At 40.7% G+C, this 22,486-nt stretch overlaps 1 protein-coding gene across 1 annotated transcript in view; it reads right to left on the bottom strand.

The window, feature by feature from the left end:
• FANK1 (fibronectin type III and ankyrin repeat domains 1) overlaps window positions 1-22,486 on the bottom strand; it is a 76,141-nt gene that overhangs the window by 23,863 nt on the left and 29,792 nt on the right. The window contains exons 2-4 of the mRNA XM_006026592.3: window positions 12,222-12,399; window positions 8,072-8,196; window positions 546-627 (exon numbers count right to left, since the gene is read on the bottom strand). Coding sequence (XP_006026654.1) covers window positions 546-627; window positions 8,072-8,196; window positions 12,222-12,399 — 385 coding nt within the window. The remainder of the gene's footprint in view (window positions 1-545; window positions 628-8,071; window positions 8,197-12,221; window positions 12,400-22,486) is intronic.

Below are 22,486 nucleotides of genomic sequence, written 5' to 3'. Positions count from 1 at the left end.
GCTTGAGATATTAAGAAAAAAGAAAGAGAAACAATCTTTGCCTGCCACATATAAAACATTCCAGGATTCAGTTCTACAAGCAAGATCCCTCTATGCTTTCTTTGTGAGGGAGAATAGACAATGAAGGACAATTTAAAATAGAATTCTGAGGAAGGGGTATGGGACATGGAATATATACATTATATCTATTGATAGATCAATCGATCAATCAATAGAGAGATATATCAAATGGACAACAGAACTCATGCAGATAAGCAACTTGTCCATCTTCTTGAAGTGCTATTTTATACAATAACCTTGAAATAAAATGGCTAGAAATGAACAGCATATTCCATCTGAGGGTGCTCTACTGATGTGTATAATGATACAAAAAGACTAATTTGTTACTTTTTAGTATCATAAAATTTACACTGTAATTTTTAAGACAACAAAACTTGCTTTTTGAAACAAAGTGCAATGGCATCATGCAAATCTATATAGCACTAAATTACACTTACTGCATATTTTTTAACATGAATATGTTTTTAGCCTGAATATGTTCTCACCCTCGCTGAAGAATGTTGAGAACTGCCTCTACATCATTCATACTGACAGCTCGATGGAGTTGCTCTCCGCTCATTGGCTCTCCTGAAAAACACAAAGCATGGAAGTACTTGCAGTCTTATTTAGACACAGACTCATTCTACTGGTGTTGCCAAGTATTAAAATGCTGCAGGTAAATGACTAGCTTTCACATTTTTCAGTATGGCATTTTGATATTTTCCATTTATTACACTAAAGAACAGACTGACTAGCTCACAGTTTCATAGCTGTTTTATTTCAAAGATGATTTTTCAGCATCCTTTACACAATATAATATAGGGTGCTCATTATTAATATTTATTAGACCAACTAAATAGATGGGGAAAAGTTCTTTTGCAGACTTTCGGGCACAAACACCCTTCTTCAGGCATTTAGAGACTCTACTATTATATATTCTCCAAAGTAGAAAAGATGCTAAAATAAACAAGAAGTCTGTGAAAAATGCAAATGAGTGAAAGGTTAGAAGTCAATGGGTAGAGCTGGGGGGAGGGAGGGAAACATGAAAGAATGCAAGTGGTTAGCGTGAGGCAGGTTACCTAGCGTGTCAGATGTCAGGCAGGTTGTAATCTTTGCAATTTAGTTGGTCTAATAAAAGATATCATATCTATCCAAAGAACCTTACCTATGTCCTTAAACCAACATGGCCACAACCAACAACCCCGACATAATTAACATTTACATTTTTATTACCATGTCTTTAAAAAAGTTTCTATTTTAGAGTTAATTTAGTCACTTTATGGAAGTCTATATTAGAGGTGAAGCCATGTCGGAGATCCTATCATATTAGAGACTTGCTGCTTAGTCAATATGGTCCAGTCTCACAATTACTGCAGTGCCCAGTATTGTTCCTTTATTTTTGAGAGATGGAAGACATATATGAAAAAGAAAAGACACAACCAGAGTAACAGAAGGCTCAACTGAATGCAATGTCATAGGTGAAGAATGCTCTGGCTCCTCAGTTCTCTCTCCGTTCTGCCTTCAAGGGCAAAACTGCTGTGTCTGATTAGTGTCTGGACCATTATCAGCCTACTCACCTCATTAACATATCCTCCTAGAGCCCATTTGTCACAAATAAAAATGAGAGACAAACAAACACTCTTCAGAACTGGATCAACATCTGTTCCAGACTTCCGCTATCATAACAAAAAACAGTTGTAAAATGAGTCCTAATGAGCCCAACTCACTGATTCTTGTGTTCATAAATGAAATTCCCAATTTTTCTGGGCCACTACTAAAATAGTTCATATCCTGTGGTAAATGGAAAAGAATGCATTTCTTATCCCCATCTCAGTGTTAGTTTTAATAATGGAGATAGGCATTAATTAATGAAAAAATAACCTTCTGAATGCAGAGTGGTATCTTGCCTATTTATAGAGACCATAACAAACAAATTTGAGAACCTAGGTCCAGCACAAAGTGTCACAGGTCTCTCTCATGCAAATTAACTAAATCTAGCTATAATTGGTTCCACTCTGAAGAAATAAGGGTAATGATGAAAAGGGGCATATAAAAGGCCTGTGTTGTGGAAAGGCTACATGCAATCAAACACTAAACTTCAGAAAGCAGAAGATTTTAATCTGATTATTGTTCACCTGATGTTAGCATGCCATGTTAGACAAACCATATTATAAAAAAAACTGTTATGATTAGAAACATTTCAGTTTAAAAGGCTTCATACAGCACATCTTATACAATGTGTACATTCAATAGCTGACACCAATTACATTTTTGGAAACTATATGTTAAATTGTAGCACTGCCATTTAAAGCAAGATTAAGAAACTGGAAGTGTTTAAAGAAGGACAATATAGAGGTTTAGTTTGAAAATAATACAGCTGTCATCTGTTCCAACATGCCTACAGAGCTTATAACTTAACAAATCTCTCCTGAAAGGATATAGACACTTCACAGTTGTCAATTTTTCCTTTATTTATTTGCCTAAGCACTTGAACCTGCTTTAATTAAAATAAAAAATAGCACAGTACTTTAAATCTGAATTTTGCAGTCTTTCTGCCATCTGAAGTCTATATCTGCAAGGTATCCCAAAGCTAGTACTTTTCAAAGAAGCTAATCAAGCCCTGAAAAGTCACAAAAAAGTCATCCAGCGAAGCTAAAAATTCTGCCACCCCAGCAGGAAGAAGAAAAAAAAAAGAATGGAGGCCACAAGTGAGAGTAGCAAGAGAAAGCAGAAAGAACAAAAGTAGGGGCAAGAAGGGGAAAACAGATAAGGAGAATAATGGAGAAAACACAAACAACAGGAAAGCAATATTGCTGTAGCTACTAAAATAGTTTACAAGGAAGAAAAAGTGTCACAGAAAGGGGAACACAATATGCTTTAGAAAAAGAGGAGAGAAAATGAAGAAAGAAAAAGAGAAAAGACATAATGCAGCATTTTGGTGGATAAGTTTCAATTAATGTAATTTCTAGTTTCACTATGCTTCTTTGGAAAATGCTTCCCATTACAGCTAGATTGCGACACCTAACCACAAATCTAAGTTGAGAGCAAGGAAGAACCATAAAAGTCCTGGGGATGCTGAGTCTCACACCTCCCTAGTTATGTAGAGAATACTCCCCTCTCACCCCACCGTCACAATCATCCCACAATGACCCTTACTAAAATCTTTACCTATATGTCTCTCAGTTTCCCAGCTCCTTTCTTGGGTTCCTGACTGGCTATATGAATCTCTTGTTTTTCAGGCAGTCTCCTGGGAGGTTGGGTAAGTGTGCCTGAAGTAATTTATGGGCTATATTCTCTATTAATTTCCTCCCACTCCAGACAGACTAATCAGTTTTTGCTTAGCAGTCCAAAGAAGTTCTGTAGTTGCTGGGCAAAAATTGGAAGAAAGGAAGGACTTCCCTCACTTAGTTTACTCTGCCTTTCTAGCACATAATCCACATGGAGGAGAGCATTCCCTTGAGTTCCTTCAGTACTGTCATGCCCTAATATTGCTACCTTAGCAGCAAAACAATACTCCAGAGAGGAAGTAGAGCCTTAGGTAACCTAGGGATGTGCCAAAGAGAATATTTGAAAAGGTTGAAAAGAAAGAAGCCAGAAAAGAGATAGAGAGAGCTAAATTCAAAGTGAGAGGAAAGGAAAATGAGAGAGAAGGAAGGTCTAGGAAATATTCAGAGGACGGGATGGGATGTGGGAGATGGCTGAGACAAGCTAAAGTAAATTTCTGGATGGGATGGAAGAGAAGAATCGATAGATTTGATGGCTTGGGAGTAAACTGATGAATTTGGTATGAACAAAGGTATTATACAAATAAGGTACTGCATATTTCTCAAACATTCAAATCTGTAAAAAAAAAATAAATAAATAAAAAAAAAAAATCTCCAGATTTCCCCATCTTCCAGGCCTAACTGTTGAAGATAGAAAAGAAAGTGTTGGAAGAACATTACTGATGATGATGTGCTATGGAACAAAGCTAAATGAGGCAGTACTTTTAAAAAAATTGTGTGACACATTGACAGATATCTGTTTCCTTAATTTCAAGCCCCCAAAACTCAAGCTAACGTTTATCAACAGTATAGACCATCACAGTTATTCAGTCTACATTTACATATGTGATGTGGAAGAGGGCACAGAATACTTATTCCACTTTTCCATTTAGATTTCCACCAAATAACATGTTAGCAAAAAACATTCACACACAATAACAAAACAAAAATATTATAATAATAATAGTAGTGGTAATAATAATACACAAAGTCAAATTACTTGAAATCTTGAAAAATTAGTATAACTGCATGGAGAAGCAGGGCCTATGTGTGTTGCCTACATATACTGATTATTGCTATTTTCCTTATTTACACTCCAGTTTACATTTTTTTAAATAATCTTCAAAACTCTTGATTCTTCTTTGGCACTGCCTTTGCAAATATCCTCTATGAAGGTCACACATTTGTGTGTGGCAGGTCATGTAGTTCCCATAGCAACCATGATGTGGATCTGCAGATGCCATTTATTTGAAAAAGCTACCTGGTTACATAGAGAGTCAAGGGTTAGGGTCATCAGGTCTGGGGGAAATAAAAAATGAAATATAATGTGACCTTTGTTTTAGGATATTTTCCAAATTGATTCTTTTTAAAAAAAAACAAACATTAGATTAGCTTTTCAGATGGGAAATGTAAGCATGCTTGCCTGCATTTTCATGAGCGTTCTGACCAATCACAATAAACATAATGATTGGATGAGTAAAATGAATCTGCCCAGGTGAAGGTCATGCATTTGTCTTTTTTAAATAAACCCTTCATGTATTGTAAAAGTGGTTCAGTTGCAGATGTGCAGGCAATCATGCCATAAAGTGGCAATAACACCTTTATTTATAGAATTTAAAGCTCCATTGAGAGCAGTGAATAAATGATGAGCTCACTGGTGAAGACATTCACCAATTAACAAGCAGCAGCTGTTTGTCTTTCTTTTTTTTAGGGCCCAATTGATTAAAATTGCATGCCTCATTTAAGCAGGATTCTCTTGTACTTTACCTAGATAAGAGAGGCAGAACACCTATTTTTGGAACAGAGTAGTTGCTCTTCTGATTTATTAAACCTCTTTCCAACTGAATGCAAATTAGAAACCTATTTTGTGTTATTGTACATACATATGGAGACTATGAGTTCATGAAAATACTTCCTATAAACACAACAGTACATTTTAACAGCAAACAGTTTGTATGACAAATTATTCAGGTTTAAACTATATTTGCTTTGCTACATAGTAAAAAAATTACTATAAAAACTGCCATACCACTAGGAAGAATGAAGGGTCCAAAAGTATAATCATGGCTAGGGACAGACATTACACATAAACTGGGTTAAGTGACCAGAAATTGGTTTAAACCTCTAACAGAACAGATGTTCAGTGCATATAAACTAGTTTTTAATGGCTGAAAGTGGTTTGAGATAAACCTGGTTGAATGTAGAATCAGACTTACCTGATTTGGATCAAACCGGTTCATGCAATGTCTGTCCCTGACTCCTTACTCATTTAACTTAAACCAGAGTCCCCCAGCATTCCTGGGTGGGGCTCTCTGCTCCAGAGCAGGGCTGGCCCCTCCCCTCTGCTCCCTGGCTGCAGCCTGTCTGGCTTTCCCCTACCCCCCGCATTACCACTCCCTGCTCAAGCAGGGCTTCCTCCCTCCCCTCTCCCACAACACGGACAATAACCAGCATGTGGTATGCTAGCTAATGCTGAGAGGTGTCTGTGTAAGGCAGACAGGACAAAAGTAGACAGGACAGTGTCCGCTTAGGGCTTTTTGAAGCTAATCATCAGGTAGCTGGTAATGTCCCTCCATTCCTTCCTTGGAAAAAGCTGTTTAAGAGCTTGAACTAATGAGAGAGGTTTTTGTTTTGTTTTGATGGGCTGATAAATGCTATCAACTGTTTGTGTAACTCCCTGCTGGCTCCATCGTTGGTCAGGAGCAGTGAGTGGGGGCAGGAAGCCCTCCCTAATCAGAGTGCCGCTTCTGGAGTCTGCCCATGCACCCCGCCTCAGTTCAGCACTATGGAAAGGAAAGTAGGGCTCCTCTACCACCCCCCAGTTTCTAGAACCAGTAGAAGGAAGCTCCCCAGCTTCTGAGCCACTGCAGGCACATCCCTGCATTTCTTCAGTCCAGAAGGAATGTCTGCACAGTTACAAACTTGTTCAGCCTAACCAAGTTAGACTAACCTGCAAAGATTGAATCAATTCAGGCTCAGGCTTTTTGAATGTCTGCCCCTAGCCTCTGCATTTATCAAAGGACCTCAGATTAGACAATATTGGTCCACAGACATGCCACAAAACTGCAGTAAATGTACCATATAAAGATTACATTATTTGAAGATTTCTACTTATTGATACAATGTGATGTGAGAGTTTGATCACAGCCTACAAATTACCTAACAAGGGGAACAGAAATGTTATAGTACAGGGCTTACCAATCTAACATAAAAGGTATAACAAGTTGCAATGCCTTGAAGTTGAAGCTAGACAAATTCAGAATAATTAAAAAAAATTAAGAGAGGGGGTAGCTAACAACTGAAACAATTTACCAAGCACTGTGGTAGATTCTCCACAACTGGAAATCTTTAAAAATCTAGATTTTTTTAATATGTTCAACCACACCTATTAGACTTGAACTACGAATTAATTCAATGAAATCCTTTGGTCTGTATTACGCAGGAAGTCAGACTAGATAATCACAGTGGGCCCTTTAGATTTAAAAAATCTATGAAGAACCTTAAGCATGTTGTTTATATCTTGCATACCAATAATCCTAAAGTATAAAATCATGTAATCCAACCAATTTGCTGAAAAACTTGAAGTTCATTCTCTAAACTCCCAGACTCAGAGGGTTCAGATGTAGGGATCTGCTACAATTAGCTGATTCTTTTATTCTCCTTTCTCTAGGGATATTACTGGGGCAGTGAATACCTCAGATATACTTAAGAACATACTTCAACCATCAACACCATCTACTGGTATTTACATAATGCCAGAGTGGGGGAAATGTCTGCAGGATATGGTAGGGTTGCTCTGGTTCTGGTAGAGTGGGTGAGGCTCTCCTTGGGCAAATTAGCAGCTCCTCAGGTGGGTTTCCCTCCATGCTGGAGCCAAATCAGCCACAATCCACTGCCTCCAGACTCAGTTACTCTAAATAAATTGCTTAAATAGAAAATGCCAGACAACATGAAAAATGTGTAACTGGGCATGCTGCTGTTCACAAGGAATGGCTCTCTGCTCTATCACTTGTAAAACTGGAAGACGTGTCTCATGTGTTGAAAGCATCTGTGATAAACACATTCATCTGTATGTATTTTTGCTAAACCCACGAAACAAAAACAACATATCTTTGTAGCATGCTCTCTCTCTTTTCCACTCCTCCTGTTGTTCCTTTCCTGAAAAATTCCAAATATGCCTTCACCGCTGAAAATCTTCTCACCAGCTCCTAAGGACCTCCCTAGTTCCACTGAGACCATACCTCTTCCATGTGACCCAATCTCACTATGCTGCTAGGAAAGGTATCATTTCTGGCAGTGCAAACAGCAGCACTTATATCCTTCTTCCCTCCCAACTTGATAAACAATTCTCCCTGTAAAGAACTCTTTTCTTTCTGATTCTTTCAGTTTTAGTAAGCCTTATTTTGAGTTAAAATATTAAACAGTACAGCAATTTTTATTCTTCTAATGCTAACATTTGCATTAGGAAAACAAAACAGTGAAACTGAAATAGTGAAATATTTTTTAAACTACCACTTTAGAGACTATTAAATAATCATACAGTCCATAGGTACAACAAAATGCATAATGCATGGTTTTAAGAGCATAAACATAACAAACTGGAATAACTTAACCAAATGTACACATGTGCATGCTCATGCTAAAATCTATTTGCAAAATACATGTTTATGTTTCTGAGCATTCCTAACAACATCATAGCAAATTATTTCAATTCTTCTGTGGGTTTTTATACCTTGTCATTTTATAATACATTCAAATTCTGTACTTACTAGTAGTTGATACAGAGACAGCAGGACTATAAGCATTTTGGCCTTCAGGGGTAGTGACCTTCAATCGAAATCTGTAAGCTGTTCTTGGTTGAAGACCATCTACAACAAACTGTCTAGCATATCCTCTAAAAAAAAAATTGTATTAATTCAAATAGTATTTTTCAAACTTGGCAAACATATGCACATTGTAAGTGTTGCAAGCATAATGTTCTGGGAACCTGTCTTTCAAAAATACAGCTGCCTAACTACTCAAAGCAAAATGCCTGCTCAGTTGTGCAGCTCTACTCCCACACAGATTCACCTGCAAGATGTAGGCTCAAAGGCCCCATCTACATAGGAAAGTTTTGAGTGTAAGCTAAATTGTGAATTTAAACCAATATACCAGTATTTATGACCCCCTCCATAGCTGCTCTTATTCTAATATAGTTGTGGATTTTTTTCAGTTTAGCCTATGCCACTTAGAAAAGGCTTTAAACTAATGTGATAGAAGCCACTTTTACACTAGAACAGCAGTATAATTTTACTGGGAAACCATTTTGTGTTTCACAGGCCTGATGTATAAGTGTAATTAACATAAGCTCTGTATGTAAATTAGATATTTTCAAAAGGAAACAGTAAAGTAGATATATAAAACCATTCTGCTCACACAGCTAGCAAATCTGTGCATGCAGTTGCTATGACTGTATTTAAACTGAATTATGCAATTGTGCTGATCTTTGAAAGTGAAAAATACTAAATATCTACAGGTATGTTGTCATTTATAATTTAAGTACATTCAGCAGTTGGAATGACTTAATCGGAGGGAAGAACAGGTTTTTAATAATCTTCCTATCTTCCTTTAACACCACAAACAAATTCAAAAGATCAATCAAAACATTTACCAAAACTCTACAAAACCTACCATGTAATGCCTGCTGAATTCCAAGACACAAAAGCCTCCTTCCTTATTAGAAATTATTTTAAAATTAAAAATGTCTTAAAATGTCAAGTTTAGTAATAATCAAGAGACTGGTTTGGCAAAGCATAAAAAGTCCACATTAATACAGTCTAATTCTGCCACCTAGTGACAGCTCTTACACTGAGTTACGTTCCAAGGACAGTGTGTGCCAGAGCAGAAAACATAGTAGTCTGGGCAGTGAGCAGCTTGCGCTGCAAATTGCAATCAATGCAAAATGCTTGGGTTAAGAAATAAGTAGTCTCATTTCCTGGGACCCCAGGGGAAGGCAAAGTGTAATGTGAAGCATACTAAATTCTTGTCAATCCATGAACTGCTTTAAAAACTATTTGTTCCATTTACAAATAAAGATACAGCTCCATAGACACCGACATGAGAGGGAAAAATAGAGAGAAAATGTGATGAGATGGAACAGATAATTTAAGCCACTTAATATCCCTAATCACTCTCATTATTTCGTCCCATATGCCTGCATGAGCTGCACTACGCTAAGTAGAAGTGAAATAGAGAGACTTAATAATATCCATTCTGTAAGAGCAGGAAATAAAGCTCTTCCACTTCCATATTTTGCTACAACTCATGGAAAGAAAATAGATAATCTCATATCCAGGCAGTTCCTCACTCTTAAATACTGTATATTTTTGTGGAGAATGGCAATCTTACTTCATCTGACTCTACCACTTTATAGAGCTGTTGGCCAGAAGCTTACTTGGTAGGCCACGTGTCTAACTTATTCTTTTTATCCCAGTTATCAGTCAGAGAAGGACAAGCTTCTTCTAAACTGCATAGATTGAACCAATAAACAACTGAACTAATATTGTTTTTGATTGGGAAGGGCAGGGGGAGGCCTGCACTGACCCAGGCCAGTAGGTGCTAGAGCACGTCTCCCAGCCTGCTGGTCACTGTGAGCCCAGCCAAGTGGGCCATCCCCAAATGGCCCCCCAATGCATGCTCCCAGCCCCCTGCTGTCCCCCCACAGGGGTTTAAGGAGCCCCCTGTCCAGGTGCTGGACCCCTTGGGGGAGCCTCCCCCAGACTGGGTTCCCCAACCCAGGGGAGCCAAAGGGAATTCCCCCTCTCTCTATTCCCAGCTGCTGATTGCTTCAGGCATTGCCACAGGAAAGAGGAAAAACAAGTCCTCCGGGCTGGGTGCCTGTCCATGGAGCCCAGTACTGGGGTACTGGGCTTTCCCCATCCCAGCCCTGGGTCCCCCAGCCCAGGGAGCCCCGGGGAGCTGAAGGGAATTCTTGCCCTCCCAAATCCCACAGCTGCTTGCCTCAGCCACTGTGAGTCTCAGGGATAGCCTGGGGCAGCCTCAGGGAGTGGAAGGAAATTCTCCCGCTCCTCCACAGCTGGTTTTGCCTCAGCTGCGAAGGAGAAGAACTTCTATCCACTCCCTGAGGCTGCCTCGGGCTGGTCCTGAGACTTGCAGTGTCTGAGGCAAGCAGCTGTGGGCTTGGGGAGGGCAAGAATTCCCTTCAGCTCCCTGGGGCTGTCCTGGGCTGGGGGAGCCTGAGCTGAGGTCGGGGGAAGCCGCCCAAGGCAGGGGATCCCCAGTGCCCCCATGCTGGACTGCATGGGCAGGCACCCAGCCTGGAGGACTCCTTCTGCCTCCCTCCCATGGCAGTGGCTAAAGCAATCAGCAACTGGGAAGGGGGAGTGGGGGGAATTCCCTTCAGCTCCCCAGGGTTGCACTGGCTAGGGGACCCCAGGCCAGGGTGGAGGAAGCCCCATGAGGCGGGTCTCCCCGGTGCCCATACCCCTGGGGCTTGGGAACTCCTTCCACCCTCCCTCCTGTGGCAGTGGCTTAGGCAAGCAGCTGTGCAGAGGAGGGGGAGGTGGGATATTCCCCCAACTCCCTGGGCTGCCCTGGGTTGGGGGAGGGCTGCAGAGGGACCAAAAAACCCTACTATGGGGGCTTTCCCTCCTCCTGTGTGCCGTGTAGACCTATGCTAGGGGGGCCTGGGGGTCCGTTCCCTTGCCCCCCATCCCCTCCCTATGGGCTGATGGATGCAGGCAGGAAGTAGGCTGTGGAGCAGAGGGATGGGGCAGTCCCTGCTCCATTGGAGTAGGCAGCACAGCCCAGGGCTGCAAAGCATCCTGGGATGCTGAGGGACTGTGAGTTAACTTGAACCAGGAAGGGATCTGTGACAGAAGTTCCATAAACCGGTTTGACCTGAATCAGTTAAGTCTGATACTACATTCACATTTATCTTAAAACAATTTGGTCATTTTAAAGCAGTTTATGTACACTGAACTTCTCTTCTATTACAGGTTTAAACTAGTTTCCAATCACTTAAAACAGTTTATGTGTAACTTCTGTCCAGAAGTTCAGTGCACATAAACCACTTCCAAACTGGCAGAAACCAGTTTAAGATCAACCTGAATGGATGTAGTATCAGACTTAACTGATTTAGGTTAAATCAGTTTATTGAACTTCTGCTCCAGATCCCCTAAAGATTAACTCACATTCCCCTAGCATCCCCTGGATGCTTTGCATCTCCCCAGCAAAACACCCCTTGCAGGGTGGGCAGGCTAGCCTTGGCTTAAGCTGTCGGCTCCAGTGAGCAGGGAGGTGTGCTCTAGCACCCCCAGCTTCTGACCTGGGCCACTGCAAGCATATGGGGCATTTCCAGAATCAAAAATCAATGTTTATTCACTTGCTTATCAATTCAATCTCTGCAGTTTAGACTAACCTGCAAAGAATGAATTGATTCAGCTTCAGACTTTTTAACTGTCTGTACTTAGCACAGAAGTTTTACTGCTGACTTCAATGAGGCCAGGATTTCACTCACTGCCTCCTGACATGCCTCGCGTACTGACCGCCATACAGAACACGAGGTGGTCATGGATTCTGACCCAATGATGTGAATTAGAGTTAACATTTTACATATATGTTAATCAGATTGCCTCAGTAATGCCCTGGTATGACTAAACCTGTTTGAAACAGGGTAGAAATAGACTCTTACCTGATATAGATAAAACTTCCTAGTAAATCAAAATTTTGAAATAAACATATTTTAATAAATGAACGCAAGCAAACATTATATTTTAATAAATGAACACAAGCAGTCTGCTCTTTAACAAAAACATCATTGTTGTCATCATAAATATTTAGTATTTCAGAAATTTCCATCTTCCAAATATTTAAAACCTTAAACTAAAAAAGATAAAACTTATTTAACACTGAACCTACCTATAAATGGTACCATAGGTATGTACTTTTGGGTCTTCTTCTTCAATTGAATACTTTAACCATTGCTCTTGAGGTCCTTTTCTTTCCATTTTGTTTTCTAAATCCCAAGATAATTGAATGCTGTGATGTGTGATCTCACCTACAACTGGAGGATCTGGTTTTAGGACAGCATATCCTTCTAAAAGCAAATCACATATCAAAATATTATTTCCATTCTTCTACATGCTACATTGTAGAAATATTCTTTATTTGGGGTATTCATTGATTAATTATTCTAGATTGGGGTGCTCAACCTCTGGCCCATGGGCCCAACCAAGCCCATAAAGCCATTGCACCTTACCCATGAGGCTCCCCCATGGACAGGACATTTGGCAGCAGGGAATAGCCACCCTCCCCAATGCCAAATTTCTACACCCCATCAGCCCTCACAGTAAGATCAAGGCTAGGTCAGGTCACCTTCCCCCTGTGTGGCTGAATTAGGGCTAAGCTACCCCCCACTCCATCTGTGCAGCCAGATAGGGCCCCACCGCCCTGTGTACTAAATCGGGGCCACCAGCTGGATCTAACCTGTGAACAGACTGTGCACTGCCCATCTGGCTTGTCAGGCAAAAAAGGCTGGACCCTACTGTTCTAGATCAGTTTTAGATATTGCACCATTCAAATCTATTTTGATAGATATAGGGTTTGCCCAAGAACACTGACTCCCAAACTAGTGGTTGCAATTCTATAGAAAACCTATATTGGGAGAGTTGAGTTCACAACAAAAGTGGGGTCACATACCTAGAGAGATCAGGAATTATTGCCCAACAACATACACAAATTAACAGGACAACCACTGATGTTTTGCATCCCTTTATCTTACTAATGTAATCACATTTTAGCTCACTATTTGATGGGCAATAACCTTGCACAATAATTGTGTGTCACTTTATAAATATAAACCTGAGACAGAACAATGGGTTTGGAGCAATATAGAGTTTGAGTACTGGTTGTGTTTAGGAACCAGTGTATGCGTCTATATGGAAAGAAACTCAAGCAAGAACTTTTCTAAGATTCCTAAAATTTGTTGAAAACTAAATGGAAGTCTATGGGTTGCTGTTTATCAATAGTGAAGTTGTCCAAAGCCATAAAACAAAAACAAAAACAAAAAAAATTGAGGGATAAAGAAATAATAATGATCAGTGAATTAAATTAAGATTTCACGGCTTTGCTCATTTCAACCAATTAGTAAAAGTTCCCTTCAGTACAATTTGTTTTTTTTCCAATTCCAAATCCCTTCATTTATATAGTCCAACAGTATATACTGACCCCATTTCATATTTCAAAATGAGCAAGGCATGTTGTAAACTCTTATGTACTTCCAGGTGTACGAACAAGTCACTGCTTAAAAAACCAAACGTGCTCTTTCAAACCTTGAGAATGTATTGAATAAAAAGTAGCTGTTTTTCCTCTTATAGTATTGAGATATACGACAGTACACAAATGTAAACACCAGTGTGTAATGTACACCAAAATGAGATACAAGACTATTAATGAAGGAGATATTGTACATTGAGATACATGATATACATTTCCTTAGACCAGTGGTGTCAAACTTGCCTTCACCCCCCAACCTAGATCTAAGACCACACGGCTCCTTGAAAACCAGGTCCAGATCCTCTAATCACACAGGGTGGGATACAAGGCTACTAGATTTCCCCCAAAAGATACAGATGACAAAGCAAGGGCCTCAGACTCCTATTTGCCAAAGGGCAATGAATTCAACAACTTCAGGAAATTTTCTTGGAATATTTTTAATACCCCACCTATTAATAGATTCATAATAAAGGCTATAAAATGATGAACTTGACATTCATTTCTCTTAATATTAATTTTAAATTTTATACTGCTCTATGATGGAAAATACATTCTTTATTATGGCATAGTATTGCCCTTCATCCATAAAATAGGGAAACTGTTTATATTCACCATTAATAAATCAGTACTGCTGAAGCAATTGAGGAAAAAAAACCAAAAACCTTGCCTACTGATAACATTTTAATTCACAAAACCATTGTAGAAAGCTGTAAATGTGAGCCCATGAGAAAGGAAATTTTCCATGTCAGCCAGTTTTTGTGCAGAGATATAATTCCAGCCAAGTTGATTCTTGCAGGTGAAGTTTAGCACAGAACTACCAGTCCGCTGAACAATCGCAATTATTTTTATATAACTACCACTATTCACCTCCACCACTTCATTCCTCCTCTGTTTTTTTCTCCATCACTTCTCATTCATGGGCAGTGTCACAACAACTTTCTCTTGATTAGACAGGGCTATTTCTTCCTGGGTTCTGCAATCGCTGCAAAGCTATGTGCATGGGCGATGAGTAGGGGGTGCACGTGGGTGCATGTGCACCCCCTAAGCGTGGCCGTGCACTCCCTACAAAAAGGCACTGCTGGTGGGTAGTTGCTGCTCACCACCTCCCCCTCACCGCCAACACACCTAGCGGCATCTGTGGGTGGTCCACGATTGTCGCTGGCCACTGCAGACACTGCCAGTAGCATCTGTGGGTGGTCGCTGAGCACAGGTCGGCACTCGCCACCCCCCAACCCACCGCCAACAGCGCTGTGGCTGCCTGTGGGAGCTCCCCACTTGCTGCTGCCATGCTCCCACCACCAATGGCACCACCACCACCTGCAGGAGCTTGCTGTGGCCCCCCAGCCTCCAGGGGCACACAGTATTCGTGGCTTTGCGCATTCTCTTCTTCCCCAGAAACAGGGAGAGAGAAACTGGGCTCTAACTTTGGTCTTCTTTGTGAGATGGCTTGGTAACTACAGTACTTTCAAGTTTCTTTCTGCTCTGCTAATACAAACCATTATAGCACTAAACTTGACATTTTCACAAGCTCTTTCCATAGCATCTATAATTCTACAATTGTGATATAGTGTGCAATACTTAGTTCTCATTTTCTCTTACTGCTGTCACTAATTAGGTGGTATCAAGTGAAGGTTTAAATGCAAAACAAACTTCAAAAAGAAGTGTGGTACAGGAACTGTAATGGATAACCAAACAAAACACTCAGGAACCTGCAGGGCTGTTCCTAGGAGGGTGTGAATCAGGGCAACCACCCCAGGCCCTGAGCTTTGAGGGGCCCCACAGAGCCGGGTGGAGAGGCTACAGCTGCTGTGTTTGAAGTTTAGCCCACCCGCCCTCGCAACGGGTTGGATGGCTCTTCGCCTGTTTTGGCCAGAAGTTCTGGCCACCACCCATCCCGCCACGTCCAGTGTGCCGAGGCTTTCACTCCCTGGCATAAGTGTGCCATGGGATGGGGAGGGAGGCCCTATATAGGCTGCTTTGCCCCAGACCCTGGACCCTGCAGGGATTATCTCTGGGAACCTGAGATAACATCAAAAACTAAGAAACTGAGAGCCCTGGACTTCAGTGTATGTCGGACGTACTAACATTGCAAAAAGACTGTCACCTTCTTTACTTCACAACATCAACAGCTATGGTTTTCTTAAAACTCAATATTATATTAAAACGAATATGTTTTTCAAAACTAATTATACTAGTATACAAGTTCACTTTATCATGCTATCTAAAGAGCCAGCAAAACTATGTATAAGCAATAAAGGCCATATCAGATACATGCTTGAAACACACTTTTGAATAAGAAAAAAAAATAGCTTTTTCCCCCTATGAAGAAATTCCAATTCTTGGTTTTCACTTGGTTTTTCATTACAAAAAAAATAATAGAGCAATGTCTGAACAACAAGTCTAACTGTTTCCAACACTATGAATTCCTATTTGAAACCTCTGGGTTTATCTTGTGAATTATGTTTGCACACCTAACAGTACGAACATTGTGTGGCATCCTATGGCACCCCGGAAAGGATCTCAAGGCACCCCATGGTGCTGCATCATGCTAGTTGAGAATCACTGGACTAGTGACATTTTACTTTTCACATTTAAATTTCTTGACTGCACCTTTTAAAGAGAAAAGGTTAGCCAGAGTCCATTTCAGTGGTGTGTTGCAGCTTCTCAGCAAAGTACTTTTCACTCAAAAAAAAAAAAAAAGTCTTACATTTCTTTTGTTGGAAACTGCAGTGCTGGTTCTAATAAGACATATTTTTTGAGCTCTTTATAAACAGTACAAGGTGACTTAAGAGTTTACAGAGGCAGTGAATCATTTATTATTTGGTCAATGTGTCAACTAGTAAAAGACTGGTGTATATATAAATATTTTTCATATGAAATATTGACTCAAGATTTTAGCAAGACACCTTTATGAAACCAGCCTAAAATTAAGATCGATTTTCATTTATATTTTAAGCCTTGTGAGATATTCTTACAAGTATGAAACCAGCACCAGAAAACTAGCATTTTCTAAGAGTCATATACACTATACCATAACAGAACAAAGATGTGGGGATATTTTTTCTTTTTTGAAATAAATTTAACAGAATTAGGTTAACTATGCAAGAATTATACATATGCATCGAGAGAATAAATGTATATCATCATCTTTTTATTAGAATAATCCTATTTATATTCCATGTCAGTTAAACTTGCTAAACAATTTTTAAAATACTGTAATTTGTTTCTTACACATGCTCATGATTCTGTGTGTCATGTGCAGGGATCCTGGTTTTCTCTGTTTAAAAATCACAAAATATCTGATAAAAATAGCAAATTCTCTGATTAAAACCCCCAAAATACATCAGGACTGCATGCAGCGGCAGGAAGCCAGCCCCCCCACAATGAGCCACCTGCAGCTCCTTCCCACTCCCTGCCTGGGCCCTGCGGCCGTGTTCTGGCCCTGGGCCCCAAGCATCACCCAGGTTGGGCAGCAGCCCTAGCCTCAGCCCTGCCCAACTCCCTCCCTCCCTCACTATGGGGGCCTCATTCCCTCCCCCAACTTACCTGCAGGCAGGGCTCGACCTACCCTTTGACTCCTGGGGGGAGGGTTTGCAAAAAAATTTCGCTGCCTCTCATGATGCCCTAATAAAATCAGGGACCCCCCCTCCCCTCCCAAGTTATGATTTTCAAATCTTACAGGAGTTTCTCGTCTATTATGGGAGGGGGTCAGCGTCCCTCTCCTCCCCCACCCCCCCGAGCTTCCCCGTAATTTGAACTCTGCCTGTGGGAGCTGCTCTCCAGGCTGCCTCGTGGCCATGTGCATGAATACATGCACACATGCACATGGTGCCTGCTCCCTGCCTGATCGTCCTCCTCCCAGCACCTCTAGCCCCCTTCTAGGCAGAAATTCTGCCAGCCATGTTTTTCTCGTTTAAAGGAGAAAAATCCATGTTTTACCACCATTTTCTGTGGCAAAAAGAAAACTCAGATCCCAGGTCATGTGAGAACAATATGGTACCCATTAAATTACGCTGGAAAAACAGTATATATCAAAATCATCTGATTAAAAAACTGATATGGAATAAAAAGAAATATAAACAGTGATTAGATGCATTACTAGCCAAAAAAACTAATAGCAGAATGAAAATGCTGGTGGTGTTTTCACAACATGCATAATTACTGTGTATCTCACCTATCGGCAGACAGCATCATAAACAAAAAACCATCATACCTTGACTAAAACTGGAATGTCTCCTATCTCCCCAACTTCAGCTGTGTCAAACATACCTACATATATTATTCAACTATTCATTACATCTTACAAAGCTGGAACAGAGCCCAGAAAAAGTTTGACATTTTGAAAAATAAATTATCTCCTCACTCCTTTAAAGAACAATCCAGATTTAAAGGCATCCATGGCCTCTCACTAATTTAATATTTGGCACAAATAAGGCATAATGTAATAGAAATACTTAACATCAAAAGGCTCTTTACCTCAGTTTGACACACAGATATACAAAATGCAGTATATCAAGGAGCTTAAGTTTAACCCATCAGTCATTTTTATACCCTACCATCCTTCATGAGTTATACCCTATTTTAAATCCTCATCAATTAAACCATTATTTCTTTGTTTATTAAGTAAAACAAAGTATTGGTTGATGGTCCTAGTTATCCAATATAAAGTTGCACACTGGTACTGTGAAACTATCACTAGCACCTAATGAAAGCAATTTGGTTCTGTTACACAAAAAAATTATAAGTAATATTTCTCCAGTCCTACCCCAAATCTTAGTTGGCTTTATTTATGTGTCATTGTGACAACTTGTGATACTACAATTTCACCTGCTGGATTTGCTGACATACTAAAGAACTCTTAACCTAAGAAACAGTGTTGCACAGTAATATGGTCTGTGCTTAATATCACATCTTTTGAGTAATATATATTGAATGAGGAATGCACCTAGAGGCAGGATTTGTAAAATGTTTTACATATATTGATGTGTTAAATGTTTATCACTTCTCTGATATTCTCTCTCCCCTGAAATCAGTACATAAAAAATAACAAATTATTTTGGGCCTCTTTTAATAGCTAACATTATACTATTTCTTTTTTTACTAATATATATATATATATATATATTAGTTGTGTATAATAAAAAATTGTATTTACAATGGAGATATGAAAAACAACAGATTAAAACTTTATCCCAATGTAAATATATCAAAGTGAATATATAAAAGTGAATTTCCTCTGTGATGACATTTGGAAAGCTATGCAAATTAAAGAAGGTACAGAGCCAGATCAGTTAGAAAGAGCTCAGCATCCAACAGCTTCCTTTTAAGTGCTTAAATGGTCAGTTTTCAAGTGTTCAGCAACAGGCAGTTCACTCTAGTCTCAGCTGATATAATTTTTAATATACCAACAAATCCAGTAGGAAAAAACTTGCTTGCTTAGGAAGACAAAAGTGATTACAATTTCAGTCAGCTAGTAAGTTGGACCTGATGTATTACACCCAATAATGCCAGCATTCTCAATGGAAACCAAGCACAATGGAGAAAACTGCTTTGTCTTTTAACAGTGGAAAGATATTTATTTTAATAACTTTAATATTTTAGACCTCCTGATTCTAAGACCCAATTGTTTACCAGTTCTAACTAGGCTATTAGTCTTCCGTTGTACTTTGTCAGTGTATTCAGAAGACAGACAGCAGCAGCAAAGTCTACCCATAGCATTCTGGTTTCTATACCAGAGGTCTATTGTGTAGCAATCAGTGGTGACACCAAACAAGGGGGAAGGACACACCTTTGTCTAACTCCAGTGATAACATCAAAATAGTCAGTTATTCCTACTTGGAGATTCCAGAACATTTGGTATCTTGATAAAGACTTTGGAAAATATAGATAATTTTATAAGAGAACCAAATATTTCCAGTACGTGCCACATAGACCTTCTGTCTATTCTATCAAAGGCAAAATGTCAATGGAAACAAGTGATAGATATTATTACAGTAAACTCTCTGGTAATCGGCACCTTACAAGCCAGCATGCTGGTTTGTAAGGAAAAGTGAAACTGGAAGCACCCACCGTGGCACTTCCGGTTTCTCCGAGCCCCGACGCCCCGGGAGAAAGCAACCTGCACTGCTGAGCCCCCACGGCCTGGGGGCATAACAGGCTGCATGGGGCTGTGCGGGGCCCACCTCCCTGTCCCACGGGGCCTGCAGGGACCACGGGAGGGGCAGCAATGCAGCAAGAGGGGCAGCGATGCAGCGGGAGGGGTGGAAGGGGCGGTGGGATGTGGCGGGAGAAGCAGCAGCCGAGGCCGCTCAATTAACTGGCATATTTTGTTATCCGGGGGATGCCGGATAACAGAGCTTTTACTATAGTTGCTTTGATCAAAACACACAAGTAAGGCAAACTACAATTGGGCAGCCTCTACACGTGCATTAATGTACTTTTCCTAATGCACATTACATTCAGTACCTCCAATGTGAGGGTGCCTGCCAATAAGCACAGAGGCTGTTCCAAAATGCTGTAATTACAGCACGTTGCAGCAGACTCAATTAACCATGTCTGCTGGAGTGTGGTAATTACCATGCTCCAGCAGCCTCCTGCATCTCACATATCAGCATCCCTGTGCTTCAAAATGGCAGCAGGGGCGCTTGAACTAAAGCTCATTAAACAAGCTTTAATTTCATAGATTCATAGAAGTTAGGAACTGGAAGGGACCTCATGAGATCATCCGGTTCAGCCCCCCTGCTCTTAGGCAGGAAAGAAAAGACTGCTGAAGTCAGATGACCGCAGCAAGGTGTGTGTCCAGTCGTCTTTTGAAGATCTCCAGGGTAGTGACTATGCCACCTCTGGGAGGAGTTTGTTCCAGACTCTGGACACACGAACCGTGGAGTTTTTCCTCATGTCCAATCTGAAGCAATCATCTGGCAGTTTACGTCCAGTATTCCTCATCTTCCCCTGGGGTGCCTTGGTTAACAGATGCTCTCCCAGCCCCTGATGTTTGCCTCTTTTTTACTTATAGGCTGCCACTAAGTCCCCCCTAAGTCTTCTCTTCTCCAAGCTGAACAGTCCCATGTCCTTCAGCCTCTCCTCATATGGCCTGTTCTTCAGGTTTCTAATCATACATGTGGCCCTCCTTTGGACTCTTTCAAGCTTCTCCACATCCTTCTTCAAGTGTGGCACCCAGAACTGGACTCAGTACTCCTGCTGTGGCCTCACCAATGCCAAGCAGAGTGGGAGGATGACCTCATTAGTCTTGCTTGAGATGCATCAGTTGATGCATGCCAGTGTATGGTTAGCTCTGCCAGCTACAGCATCACACTGGTAGCTCATGATCAGTTCAAGCGTCTCTGCTGCCTTTTTGAAGCACAAGGATGCTGATAAATTATATACTGCAGTGCTTTAATTAGAGAGGCTCTCGGAGCCCCTCTAATTAAAGCATCATCCGCCTACCCCCAGAGCACATGTAAAAGTGCCCTGAGGTACTAGGTATTGCATATTAGGCTGCCCTAACACACAGAAGCACAAACGCACTTTTTACATGACACAATGCAGAGTAGCCTATTTCACTGCACATTAGCATAATAGTATGTTTTACATGATGCTTTAACGCGCAATAAAATAGAGTACTGCACATTAAAGTACACATGTAGATGCACCCATTGTGTGGTTTAATTTATGGTTTGTGTGTTCTGTATGGGCTATCACCACCATAGAAACCTGAACTAGGGCTTATTTTAATTCCCAATCAGAAACTCTATCACAGTAGAACTACACATACCTATTCCATATAAGAATGTCATAAAACTCTTTTGCTGAAAGTTGCTTTACTTAGAATTACTGATTTTACTCCATTTCCACACCTCAGATTATGAAAGGAAGGAAAAAGATAGAGATACATATCCATGAGACACTATAATTTTCCAGTGAGAGTAGTGCTAGGAAATATCAGATCAGCATTTTCCTTAAAGATTTTTTTTTTTAACTGTCAGCTGGAGTCCTGAGTTACTCACCCTTGTAATCTTTTGCTACAGTCAATTTTGCAGTGTACTTTAACCTCTCTAGAGACAGTATGATACTCATGAATAACCTAAAATATAACAGAACAAGTCTCCTTTCTGCATAATATTTTAAGCCAAGCACTCAAATACTATTACTTAAACTATTAGGATTTCCTTGCTATGGATTATTATAGATTTCATAAACATTAGGGCTGGAAGGGATCTTGGAAGATCATCAAGTCCAGCCCTGTGTCCCAGGGGCAGGAAGTCAGCTGGGGTCATAGGATCCCAGCAAGATAAACATCCAAATGTCTCTTGAAGGTGTTCAGAGTAGGTGCTTGAACTGCCTCTGGTGGCAGTCTATTCTAAACCTTGGGGACTCAGACAGTAAAGAAGTTCTTCCTTATGTCCAGCCTGAAACGGTCATGGAGGAGTTTGTGACCGTTCGACCTTGTCATCCCTTGGGGCGCTCTGGTGAACAGACTTTCCCCTGCATCCTGGTAAGCACCCCTGATAAACTTATAGGTGGCCACCAGATCACCGCTTTTCCAGGCTGAAGAGTCCCATGGCTCTCAGCCTCTCTTCATAAGGTCTGCTTTCCTGACCTCTGATCATGCGCGTGGCTCTCCTCTACACCCTCTCAAGCTTCTGCACATCCTTTCTGAATTGTGGAGCCCAAAACTGGATGCAGTACTCCAGCTGCAGCCTCACCAAGGCCGAGTACAACAGAAGAATGATGTCCTGGGATTTGCTTGAGAAGCATCTGTGGATGCAAGCCAGCTTTTGCTTGCTTTACTAGCCGCAGCATCACATTGAAGGCTCATGTTCATCTTGTGGTCAATCATGACCCCCAAGTCCCTTTCATCTGTAGTGCTAACCAGCGTAGCACTGCTGAGCCTATAAGCATGCTGCAGG

Source organism: Alligator sinensis, unplaced genomic scaffold (assembly GCF_000455745.1).
Source record: "Alligator sinensis unplaced genomic scaffold, ASM45574v1 scaffold193_1, whole genome shotgun sequence".
In the NCBI taxonomy this organism is placed as follows: domain Eukaryota; kingdom Metazoa; phylum Chordata; order Crocodylia; family Alligatoridae; genus Alligator; species Alligator sinensis.
This window is presented reverse-complemented; position numbering and strand designations above follow the sequence as displayed.